At 41.8% G+C, this 13,498-nt stretch overlaps 1 protein-coding gene across 1 annotated transcript in view; it reads right to left on the bottom strand.

Annotated features, from left to right (window-relative positions):
- Positions 1-12,020, bottom strand: part of cntnap2b (contactin associated protein 2b) — a 42,841-nt gene extending 30,821 nt beyond the window's left edge. The window contains exons 1-3 of the mRNA XM_020619620.1: positions 11,548-12,020; positions 3,154-3,264; positions 328-521 (exon numbers count right to left, since the gene is read on the bottom strand). Of these exons, the coding sequence (XP_020475276.1) occupies positions 328-521; positions 3,154-3,264; positions 11,548-11,629 (387 nt within the window). The 5' untranslated portion in view covers positions 11,630-12,020. The remainder of the gene's footprint in view (positions 1-327; positions 522-3,153; positions 3,265-11,547) is intronic.
- Between the last annotated feature and the right edge of the window lie 1,478 nt (positions 12,021-13,498).

Below are 13,498 nucleotides of genomic sequence, written 5' to 3' on the forward strand. Positions count from 1 at the left end.
ATTCCTGCTTGCACTATATCCATTAGTATACAGGCAATTTACATCAAAGGACTCACAAAAACATTGAAGTTTGATGACTGAGACAAGATCTGAAGTTATACACTACAATAAATATTTCAACGTTACTAATGGACATCTATGCCAACAGATATCAGGACAGAAGCCATCACTAGCACTGGAAAGACTAAGCTCTACTGTTTCCAGCAGTAAGTGAATGACATCTTTGTGCAATTTTTGACACAAATCTGCAAAAAACCATATAAAGGGTTAAATTGAAGGTTTACATTAGATAAGAGAATATTGGAACACAAGACATAAGATTCTTACCCAGATGTTTCCATCCTGTAGACAAGGCCTCCAGTTTTTCTGTGTGTCACTGTAAAGCAGTCGATATTTGCTGACCCAGTCAGAGCTACTGTAGCGACCCTGTGTCGCTATGGCAACCACCTGCTTCCTAGAACCAAGGTCCACCTGTAACCACTGGTAATGGTCTGTATCCAAAGGTGACCAGCCTCCAGCACCTATGTGAAAGATGGAAGGACAGTAAGAGGGAAGAGCAGAAAGATGGATCTGGAACATTTGCAACAAATAATCATAAGCATTTGTTCTTCAGCTTAGGGTGTTTTCAAACATTGTCCCTGTTAAATGAACCAAACTCGGTCCACTTAAAAGAAGACCAAAAAGGGGACCAACAAAAACGGCCCTCTAGTGGGGCAAATAAGTCTTTGATACACTGCCAATTTATCTAACAATGTGATTTTCTGGAATTTTTTTGTAGATTCTGTCTCTCACAGTTGAGGTGTACCTACGATGAAAATTACAGATCTCTCACAGTTGAGGTGTACCCCTACGATGAAAATTACAGATCTGTCCATTCTTTGTAAGTGGGAAAACTTGAAAAATCGGTAGTGTATCAAATACTTATTTGTAGTTCTTATTGTGTTCACACTGTGAGGACATTTGAAAGAGGACTTGGTTCTCTTTCTGGTTCACTTCAGCTCTGATGGGGCCTCAGGTCATACTATGGTACTGCTTTCATGATAAAACTAGGGCTGTCAAAGTTAACACTATAATAACAAGTTAACGCAAATTCCCTTTAAAACCACAGATTTTTTGCCTTGTGATTAGCACACTCACTTTCTGTGATTATGATCCTTGGCCTGCCACAGTTTGGGTAATCAGAAAGAGATGCAGCAGTTTTTTTAAAAAGGGTCTTTCTAATGGCAAGTTCAGCTCCCAACCCCTGCCAAATGGTTCTCTTCACAAGACCAAAGTTATTTGCATTTACTGTCGGTGTGAACTGAGTTATCACCGAAGTACGTCAGAGAGCCTCCTCTCCCTTGCCAAAGGCAAACCATGCTGGATAGATTGCAACTGAGAGGCCATACAAGGCGAGGTTGTTTTGGGGATTGTTATGAGCGTAATCAGCTTGAGGCAAGTAGCAGTACTACTATTACCAGGTACTGCCAGAGCACATCAGCTGATAATTCCACCCGGTTTGGGTTGAAATCAGTAACTGAAGCTATACACTGGCCCCAAAAGCACTTTTCAATTCAACTCCCTTTAAGATTAGACTTAAGACTTTCCTTTTTGATAAAGCCTATAGTTAGGGCTGGATCAGGTGATCCTGAACCTTCCCTTAGCTATGCTGCCATAGGCCTAGGCTGCTGGGGGGCCCCATGATGCTCTGAGTTTCTCTCCCCTCCCCTCCCCTCTCTCTCCCTATGCTTCTATATGCCACCATTACATATTACTGACTGTGTGTCTCCTCTCTCCCGTAGTGTGTTCTCTCTCTCTCTCTGTACCTTTCTGCAGGTTGCCCTGGCCCTGGAGCTCTACGTCTCTCACGAGCAGTCACCAGCCACATCGACCTGACCAGTGTTTCATTATTTGTTGTATCTTGTTGCTTTTCTTCTTTTGTCTCTCCTCTATCCACTCACCCCCACCGGTCGAGGCCGAAGGCCGATCGCCAAGTGCTTGCTCAAGGGGGATTTTTTGGGTTTTCCCTATGTAATAATATTGATAACAGTAAGGTCTAGACCTTACTTTGTAAAGTGTCCTGAGATGACTTTTGTTGTGATTTGGTGCTATACAAATAAAATTTGATTTGATTTGATAAGATATTTAATTATAAGATATTTTAATTTGTAATTTAAGGACACACACCTGTGTTGCCGAAAATGTGAGATTTGGACAAATGACAGCTACTCCAAAGCTGAGGCACACAATAATAAGTCAGCAGGATTGAAAAACGCATCCCAGCTCTGTATGAGACGATGAAACAGCAGCTGGAGATTTACTGTTCACCGGTGAGCATTGTTTACTAGTGTTAAAGAGAGACCTCATGTTTTATCTGTTTGGGTTTTGCTGCTTGAAACACAAAACTGCTTTGAGAAAACACTAACTCTTTTTAATGTTATACTCTAAAAGGATACTTTAATGTATGTATACTGTTTCAAATAAAAGCTAAATTAAAACTGAATATCTGCTGAAGTGAACTGAAATCATTTTGAATCGTACTGTATCGTATCATTACAAATTATGCAGTATGGTTTTTGTATTTAATCATGGACCATGTACCAAATCATGCGAAAGAAGAGATACACCTACCCCTACCCTCCGGTTGGAGGCTCAGAGGTGTGAAATGCAGGACCTCTAGACTTTCTTTCCTTCTGCCATCAGACTCCTAAACAGCTGACTCAGGATCTACCTCATGTACTGCAATTCCATCTGTACTGTTTACATGCTCATTTTGCACATGAATAATTGCGCACTCACTGCTGAATATGTGCACTTCATGGCTCCCACATAGCATATATTCTCTCTGCATTATATTGTGTTCTTGTTGTATTTTTATTGTGCTTCTTTCACTTGCTGCTTTAAAGTGCCTTAGATTTGTGTTATTGCTCATCTACTTTATATTTCACTTGTATGTGGCATTCATGTGGATGACAAAGTAAGAATTTCATTGTACAGGGAAACACGTTTCCTAACTGTTCATATGACAAATAAACACTTTGACCTTTGACTATTCCATGCAGTATGTAGTGCTAATTATATCATCAGAACATTAACTCATTAAAAGTAAAATATGATCCCATGTGTATACATAATAACAGGAACTACACAAATCTTATTACTGCAAAAGCATACCTTGCTTCCGATTGAGTTTGGCGTAACCAGCTCCACATCCTTGGGCATAGACTGATGAACTGGTGAAGGAGCTGTAGGGCAGAGGAGTGGCCAAACTGTTCTCACACTTCCCTAAACCAGAAACAAAAAATAACATAATAATCAGTATTAAAACTACTGCGAACAAGACCACTGATATCCCTAGCAGGTCAAAATTTTAAAAGTCCAATACTTTGTTTTAATAATTATACTAGTGAAAGTAGTGCTACAGTGCCTTGCGAAAGTATTCGGCCCCCTTGAACTTTGCGACCTTTTGCCACATTTCAGGCTTCAAACATAAAGATATAAAACTGTAATTTTTTGTGAAGAATCAACAACAAGTGGGACACAATCATGAAGTGGAACGAAATTTATTGGATATTTCAAACTTTTTTAACAAATAAAAAACTGAAAAATTGGGCGTGCAAAATTATTCAGCCCCTTTAAGTTAATACTTTGTAGCGCCACCTTTTGCTGCGATTCCAGCTGTAAGTCGCTTGGGGTATGTCTATCAGTTTTGCACATCGAGAGACTGAAATTTTTGCCCATTTCTCCTTGCAAAACAGCTCGAGCTCAGTGAGGTTGGATGGAGAGCGTTTGTGAACAGCAGTTTTCAGTTCTTTCCACAGATTCTCGATTGGATTCAGGTTTGGACTTTGACTTGGCCATTCTAACACCTGGATATGTTTATTTGTGAACCATTCCATTGTAGATTTTGCTTTATGTTTTGGATCATTGTCTTGTTGGAAGACATAAGACATTCCTTTTTTGATAAAGTTTATAGTTAGGGCTGGATCGGATGACCCTGAGCCTTCCCTTAGTTATGCTGCTATAGGCCTAGGCTGCCCTCTCCTCTCTCTCCATCCATCTACATCCCTCCACTACCCATCACTAAATGTGTGTCTCCTCTCTCCCGTAGTGTGTCCTCTCTTTCTCGCTCTGTCTCCCTGTACCTTTCTGCAGGTTGCCCTGGTTCTGGAGCTCTATGTCTCAGATAAGCAGTTACCAGCCACATCAACCTGACCAGTGTTTGATTGTTTGTTGTGTCTTGTTGCTTTTCTTTTCTTTTCTCTCTCCTCTATCCACTCACCCCAACCGGTCAAGGCAGAAGGCCACCCACCAAGAGCTGGGGTCTGTCGGAGGTTTCTTCCGTTAAAGGGAGTTTTTCCTTCCCACTGTCGCCAAGTGCTTGCTTAAGGGGGATTTGTTGGGTTTTCCCTCTGTAATAATAACAGTAAGGTCTAGACCTGACTTTGTAAAGTGTCCTAAGATGATTTTTGTTGTGATTTGGTGCTATACAACTAAAATTTGATTTGATTTGAACTAGTAACTAAAGTCATAAAATGAAAGTAGTGGAGTGTAAAGTACAATATTTCCTTCTAGTGAAGTCAACATTTGAAGTAGCACAAATTGAAAATACTCAAGTAAAATGTGGATACCTAAAAATGGTACCTAAGTACAGTACAACACCACTATTGCTCTGTTGCTACCAAAACATTGGTGAATTCCAGAATCTATGTAAAAACTACAAAAGTGGGTTTTGAGGAGAATTTTTTACTTCAAGGATAAGTCCGATCACTTTCTATATTAACAGTATTTTCACCAGTCGCCATACAGAGACTAAAACCGACAATGAATTGCCTTGACTCAAGGTTAATATTTGTCAGTGTGTCAGACATGGATCACCTTCTTCATCTGTGCCATAGACTTCCATTGTTGAAAAACAATTAAAAATACATCAGTGAAACAGAGCACTGCACTGGGTGACATGTTTCTTCATTAGCAAACCCCAGACCTGAGCGTGAGCAGCTAGCAAAATGTAAACAAAGCAGAGGACAAAAATCTGCACAGCTGAATGTGACTCATGCTAACTTCAGGAAATTATGGCCACTCAGTGCCTTTGGGGCAACATAGTTAGGTGTGGGGTCGTAATGAAAATACATGTCACCCAGTGCAGCAGTGTGCTCAAAATACTATTAACATAGAAAATGACCAGCCTTATCCTACAAGAACTGTTAATGAATGGGGCCCATTGTTTTTATAGTTACCACTGACTTCATATCATTAATTGTCACAAGCTGACAAAGGTGGACTTAGTCTTTAAAATGAACTGAATACCCTTCAATAGCAAAAAAACAACAACACTTTTTTGATCAGGCAGCAGTTTGGCTGTAAAAGGATTAAAAAAGCATTGTCTTGTAATTGGACATATGTCATTAGACTGTGTGTGTATGACTGTATAGGCTGGTCTTTGTTCTTGACACATCCATCAGAACTGATGCAAGATGGAGTTTTGGATGGGGGAGGGGTGAGAGTGCTAGATGTGTGAATGTGTGTGTGTACTTGTATGGCCAACAGTGTGAGAACCAGTTTTAATTTTATACCATGACCCGAGGACATTTTGAGAAAGCGGCTTTGTGTCTGGTCCTCACACCCCTTCAAAAAAAGATTGTTTGAGGATTATGACTTGATTTTAGAGTTCAGGTTAAAATTAAATTTAGATGTGGTATTAGGGTAAGGGTTGGGCTTAGGCATTTAATTGTAATGGTTAAGTATTAGGGTAAGGAACTAGGGAATGCATTATATCAATAAGTGTCCTCACAAAGATAGATATATGGCTGTGTGGGTGTGTGTGTTGCCAGGTGTGGGAAATGGTAATGAGCTTCCTCATATGCATTACAAAACAACAACAAAGCATGTATTAAGCAGTTTACAGGAACAAAAAAGAGATTAGCTGGTCAGCACAGAAGCCCAGTAGCCCTTCTTTCTCAAGACATGTGTTATTTGAACAATATGGTTACTGCTGTCAGCACTAGACAGGTGGACAACCCAGACTACATTTAATGATGATAATTATGAACATCTATTGCCAAATTGCTTTTTAAATAATTTTTCCCAGTTATATCCTAATCATATCAGGTGCAGAGAGAATTCTCAAGTCATTAGTATTATCATTTGAATGAGTATGGGGCACCATGAACTGGATTTTTTAATAGTTTGAAAATACATGGATTATATGATATTTGTAAATATGACTCCCATGCATAATGATGATTTGCTTTTATTTCACAGGATTCAGATGACGGTTTTTGATATCAGTGGGGTACTATTCTACACTCTGCTTCCGGGACAGTGCTGGGGTGGGGATGGGAGGCGCGCCACCTAACAATTCAAGATGCCCCCACGGTCCCTGCTTTTGACTACAGCCTATTTTTTTGGTCAGTGATTTTTAAAATTGCGATTTTAGAAACAGGGCTGATGCAAGTGTTTAAATGTGTATGTTTGCAAGCTTGAAGAGCATGAACGCTGTGACTGAAGCAGTGTATTGAAATACCATTCACCTAAACTCTTGAGTTTTGGGGACGTGGATTCCGTCGGACGGTTTGAGAAGTTTCATTGGCTGTTTTGGATGTGCCTATTCCACAATTGTTTAAATGTGTATGTTTGCAAGCTTGAAGAGCATGAACGCTGTGACTGAAGCAGTGTATTGAAATACCATTCACCTAAACTCTTGAGTTTTGGGGACGTGGATTCCGTCGGACGGTTTGAGAAGTTTCATTGGCTGTTTTGGATGTGCCTATTCCACAATTGTTTAAATGTGTATGTTTGCAAGCTTGAAGAGCATGAACGCTGTGACTGAAGCAGTGTATTGAAATACCATTCACCTAAACTCTTGAGTTTTGGGGACGTGGATTCCGTCGGACGGTTTGAGAAGTTTCATTGGCTGTTTTGGATGTGCCTATTCCACAATTGTCACAATTAACAGTGACACAATTAAGTCACTTGCAGTTAATTTTAACTGCAAGTGACTTAATCCAAGCTCACACCACAATCCTCTTTACACCATGATGGAGCAAACTACAGAATTTTCACCTTTCAAATCTGCAGGGCAGGAATGTTTAGTCAAAATATATATTTTGAATAAATATCTTTGCAGACCTTTGTACTGTAGGTGGGATAAAGAATGGAGTTACATTACCCTTTTGTCTCAGAGGCAGAAGAAAGGTGACAAAAACATCTCCACAAAAATGTAGACAAGTGTGAAATGGATACCAGTAAATGCTGTACGTATGTACAGAAATAAAAGCAAGATATAAACACTACTATAGCATCTGTCTGTTTGAAATGCACCGACTCTGACCTTTGTACAGCCATCTCCTTCCTGAGAAGCAGATGTCCAGTCAGCAGCAGCTCCTGACTGTATTCACCAGGTGTACTGATATCACAAATTCATTGGATAGAAACAGTTTAAATTAAGGATCTCTGAGCTGTATACACAGCAAAATTAGCACTGCTTTTATTCATTGATTCACTGATTTTATTCCTGTCGGTCAACAGTGCTACCAAACGTGACACTATGGGCCTTGTTCTATATGTCAATGTTGTTAATAATAACAGTAAAGGTAAAAACTCTTAATCAGTTCACAAATGCTGTCAATTTGTATGTTTCAAACAGCTGTCTGTGGACATTAAGCGCACCAGAAGAAAACAGCAAATCTCGGGGTTCCATAGTGATGTGGGCATGGCTCAGGGACAGTGTGGACTGATACATTTGATAAAATTTGTTTCATGTTCCAAAAGAGCTGGAACAGGGGCAACAAAAGACTGGGAAAGTTGAGGAATGCTCAAAAAACACCTGTTTGGAACATTCCACTGGTGAACAAGTTTATTGGAAACAGGTGGGCATCATGATTGGGTATAAAAGGAGCATCCCAAAAGGCTCAGTCATTCACAAGCAAGGATGGGGCACAGTTCGCTACTTTGTAAACAACTGTGGGAGCAAATAGTCCAGCAGTTTAAGAACGTTTCTCAATGTACAATTGCAAGGATTTTAGGTATTTCATCATCTACAGTCCATAATATCATCAAAAGATTCAGAGAATCTGGAGAAATCTCTGCACGTAAGCGGCAAGGCTGTAAACCAACACTGAATGCCCGTGACCTTCAACTGGCGGGACTTTATATCAGCCTGTACAAACCTGTCTAAGGAATCCTCACTGGAGGCAGACCTGGGAGGGGAACTTGCCAGTAGGCGTCTTGTGGCCGCGCCTTAGCCCATGGGGCCCGGTCAGGCACAGCCCATGGGACTGACATGGTGCCACTGCCCTGTGGACCCACCACCTGCAGGAAAAGGAATCAGATGCAGTGCAAGTCGGGTGCCAGACTAGGTTGGGTGCCTGGGCATGCTGATCACTGACTGCATAGGCCAGCTCTAGGAATGTGGAATGTCACCTCTCTGGTGGGAAAGGAGCCGAAGTTTGTGCAGGAGGTGGAGCGATACCAACTAGATATAGTTGGGCTTACCACCACACATACTGTAGCTCTGGCTCAGGAGATTGGAGAAAGACTGGACTCTATCCTTTTCTGGAGTTGCCCAGGGTGAGAGGCGCTGGGCGGGCATGGGGATACTCACAAATCACAGGCTGAGCACAGCTGTGGTGGAGTTTTCCCCGTGGAATGAAAGGGTTGCCTCTATGCAACTTAAAGTTGCTGTTTGTGTCTATGCACCAAACAATAGTTCAGAGTATGTGGCCTTCTTGGAGACCCTGGGTGGGGTCCTCGAAGGGGCACCACCTGGGGACTCCATAGGCCTGCTGGGGGACTTGTATCACAAATACAAGCAGCTGAAATGAGTTTCCCTCATAGGGTGGCCGGCCCTTAGAGATAGGGCGCAGAGTTCAGACATCCGGAAGGAACTCAGAGTAGAACCGCTGCCTCTTCACATTGAAAGGAGCCAGTTGAAGTGGTTCAGGCATCTTATCACAATGCCTCCAAGGCACCTCCCTTTGGATGTTTTCAGGGCACATCTATCTGGTAGGAGACCCCAGGGTAGACCCAGAACACACTGAAGAGATTATATATCTCATTTGGCCTGGGAACGCCTCAGAATCCCACCAGAGGAGCTGGACAATGTTGCTGGGGAGAGGGACATTTGGACTACCTTGCAGAAGAAGCAGAAGAAAATGGATGGATGGATGCAAGTCAATCAGTAGGGGAGACCGGGGATGTTTGGAACACATTTTGTCTGACCATTACTAACCCCTGGGTGTTCATGGTAGATCTCTCAAATAAACACATAAAATGACTGCATTTACATGCACTTAAGTAAGCATGTTATAATCAGCTTTTTTGAGTAAGCCGATTTGTTAACTGTTATGTAAATGGAAAACCTGGTTTCCATAATCGGGGTAGGGGATTAGGGAAACCTGATTTTCCCAGGTAGATTTCTCTCAGAGAATGTTGATTTCTCTACCATGTATATGTGTAACCACGATTTGTCATCAGCTTTCTACAGGAGCAAATGTGCAAAAGAGAAAAACAGGAAGCTGTCACTGGTGCACTGTCACCTCAGATAAAAGCCGATGGAGATGCAAACTGCTTGTTGGATTGTTTTGTCTCCTATTTGCCATGATTAATTCCATGATTAATGGGGCAGCTAATGTTGTGATATGGTCTCTTTCGCTAAAGAGACCAAAATACGAGCTTGATCAACCAAGTCCATCTTTGTTTATGAGAAGATGCAGTCACATAATGATATCAGGCTTTCTAATTGTAGGTACACCTGTATTTCCACTTTCATTGTGCTTGGGTGTGAGGCTGTTCAAATTTCCTAGGATCTCATGTATACTGGGGTTTTTGAGTAACCTGATTACTGATTTTTATGAAACACTGCAGTACATGGTCCTTTTTTCATGGTCACACCTCTGAGGGAAACATTTTAAAAAATTTTGGTGAAATACTAGACATGTTCAAAGCATTGCTGAATAAAAACATTTATTTGTAGAATGAAATGCCTGACTATAGTATGCGTTTCCCATTGTAATGATTGGATAGCATCTAAAAGACTGACCAGCTGGACTGTGAAGAAGCCCACTGAGGAATGCAAAGTGATGAATTTCTTTAAACAGTCGGTGAAATTGTGTTGTTTGCAAAATTGATAAATGCAAGCAACACTTAATTAAGTCCTGGAACCGAAAGCAGTGTTGGAATCAGTTCTAATGATCTGAAAATGGCTAATGAAAAGGTCTGACTAAGACGCCATCTGACTGTTCTGCTCTCAGTCAGTAAGAGGACTATGGGTATGAGCGGCAGCTTCGTGTTGTGAAGCTGTGCTGTGGGGTCTTGACAGCGAGATTCTCTAAATATCCATCTGACCTGAAATGATTTGCACCTCAATAAGCAGTCTTTAACATAAACACCTTAACACCATAACAAACAAAGATTTCTTCATATATCTCCAGTTCAGAAATGAGTTTAATAAAGTAAAATGATAAAATAGAGATGCACAGCATAGAAGAGAGCAAACATTTAAATCAAGGAAGAGAATAGTTCTGTTGGGGACAAAACTACTGCTGGAAAAACGGACTTGTAAAAATGACATTTTAATATTTTGGGGGGTTGTCGTTTAAATATAGTACAGTATGTCCTGTTGGAAGGAGACTGCTATAGAGATCATTGAATATCTGGAATAGACACCAACTGAATGGATCACTTTTGGCTGCTAACAAGAAAGCCATCGCACACTTCAACCACAGACAACTACGCTGCAACTGTCAGTATAATAAGCATACCTACCTAGCTAGCCTACCGGTGTCAACAGTAGTTATGTTCCCATTCAATTTTCAGGCAAATTTTAAGTGATAATTAGGAATCTTGTCAAAATGAGCATGTTCCCATCAACTACTTTAAGATAACATAAATTGAGCACTAGTATCTCTGATAAATCATTTCCTTTCTGCTTCTCACCAAAAATCATTAAATATTACATAGGCTTGTCATTGTTATCATGTAGACTGTTATTAGACCCAGCATGTACATAAATATTTAAAACGTGGTCTTTGTTTTTGTTTACAACTGAACTGCAGTGTGGTATAACCCATTTATGTGACTGTAGAAGAGTCCTTCTGTAAAAACGTGTAGGCTGGTGTTTAATGGTTCAGGTGTTCCTCTTCAGTGAGACAGAAGGCATGACCCTGACTGTCAGTGACACATTAACATATTGTATGGTTGCAGCCCCGCTGATACTGGTAGTTTGGCCTCATGCTGTGTCCCGACTGGTTTCCACAACCCCGACTGTACACAGAGCTGCACTGGTCCCAGCAAGAGCAAACCACCAAATTAGCCACGTTTGGTTGCGTGTGTGTGTGTGTGTGTGTGTGAATACACTTGGCTATACATTGTGAGGAGCAGTGTAATTTTAGACACCATTTCTAGGGTTGTTTGGGGGTTCGGTTTTAGGGTAGGGTTTCCGGAAGGGTTGAAGGCATTTAATTGTGATGGTTAATGTGAGGGTAATGGGGCTGGGGAATTAATTATGTCAATGAGCGTCCTCACAAAGATAGGTGCACAAACGTGCGTGTATCATAGCCTACTTACGTGCTACCGAGGATGCAGCGCTGGAGGTGCTGATGATGCTACACAGGACTGGCAGCATCAACAAGGCGGTCACATGAGACATCTTCACAGAACAAACACAGTCAGGGAGACCAACAGAGACAATGGAGAGGGTCCAGGCGGTAGTCGGTGCCGTGTTTCTCCCGCTGCTAGGTCTGTGATACTCAGCCGAGACGCTGCGTTTTTATCCGCAGCGAAAGCGTAAAGCAATGGCTGTCCGCCCGCTGCGCCTTGTGCGTGGCGTATTGTCTTCCCTCTCGCCTCCCTCGTCAGCCTGCCCGGCGGCACTCCAGCGCAGTTTCACCAATAACCTCTGGATCTAGTCTGGATACTGAACGCGGCTGCGCTGCGGGCTGGGCCTCAGGCTCCGGGTGCATGATCAGACACACAGCTGAATTACCGGACTCATCAATACCCCCCTATTATCTGTGCATATGGTACGGTCCCATACGTACAACAATACAGAAGGGGGTGGTCCGCATAATGTCCGGAGGGAACATTAGAGAGAAGTGTAAAGCTCAGTATTTATAATTATATGAAAGGTCTGAAAAGATACTGGAACATCTTCAGTACACTCTCATGAAAACAGAATTGTACAGTAAATTATATTTAACCATTGCATTGTAAATATTCTGAAAGCTCTTATTGATCATAAATAATAAATAAATGTATAGTCTTCTCTCTCCTTTTTCCTGTTTATTTATATAGGCTACACATATTTTGCTTGTCTCATGGAAGCACATTGAGAATCACTGAGTCAGCATACTGGGCCAGTAAAGCTGATCCCAATTCTGAAATTTGTTTAAAAGAGACCAGAACTGAATAAGAAATTATTTCACACAGGTGCTTCATAACTAGTATCTCAGTATAAATGATCCAACAAATGGCATACAATAAAAAAGCAAGCCCATCAGTAGATAGGCTATGTCACACATAAATTCAAAATAAATCAGTATATCGCTTTTGTTCATGGATGAATGGATATTCGTGGAGATTCTAGAGCTCTATATCTCCACTTTGTGGAAGCAGATAAAATTCATTCTATGTTTTAGTCATATAATCTTCTTCTGGGTGTACCATAGCTATAAAAAAGAAACCTTACTTTGGGCAGTATGATGAATTATTGGATTTGGACTCAAAAACTAGAGACAGCTCACCCCGATGCTGTATTTATCGCTGCAGGCAACTTTAACCAGTGCAATTTACGGACTGTACTTCCCAAATATTACCAACATGTGAATATTCCCACCCGGGGCAAGAACACTCTGGATGATGTTTACAGTAACATACGGGGTGCATACAGGGCTGCACCCCACCCCCACGTTGGACACTCAGACCACATTTCTTTGTTCCTGTATCCAGCTTACAGACAAAGACTGAAATAAACAAACCCTGTCACCAAACAAATTAAACTCTGGACCCCAGAGACTGAAGGCATCCTGCAGGACTGTTTCGCCCAGACAGACTGGGATGTGTTTAAAGCTGCAGCCACCTCAGAGGACTTTTCTGTCAGCGTACAGGACTATGCTGAGTATGTGACCGGATACATTAGTACCTGTATCAACAACATTGTGCCCACCATACAAGTCAGGAGGTTTCCCAACCAGAAGCCCTGGATAAACAGTCAGGTACGCCACATGCTGCGTGCTCGCTCTCATGCATTCAGATCAGGCAATGAGACGGAGTACAAAGCTGCAAAGTATAGACTGAGGAAAGCCATCACAGTGGCCAAGAGGCAGTACAGAGAGAAGCTGAATGGCTTCTATTCTACTGCTGACTCCGGACGGATGTGGCAAGGCCTGCAGCACATCACAGACTACAGGACCACCACCAGCATCATCAGCTCCACAGACAGCCTGCCGGATGACCTCAACACTTTCTACCCCCACTTTGAGACCTCCAGCCACAGCACAGAGAGGAGGCACACACACAC

This window comes from Monopterus albus, unplaced genomic scaffold, assembly GCF_001952655.1.
Source record: "Monopterus albus unplaced genomic scaffold, M_albus_1.0 scaffold223.1, whole genome shotgun sequence".
NCBI lineage: Eukaryota > Metazoa > Chordata > Actinopteri > Synbranchiformes > Synbranchidae > Monopterus > Monopterus albus.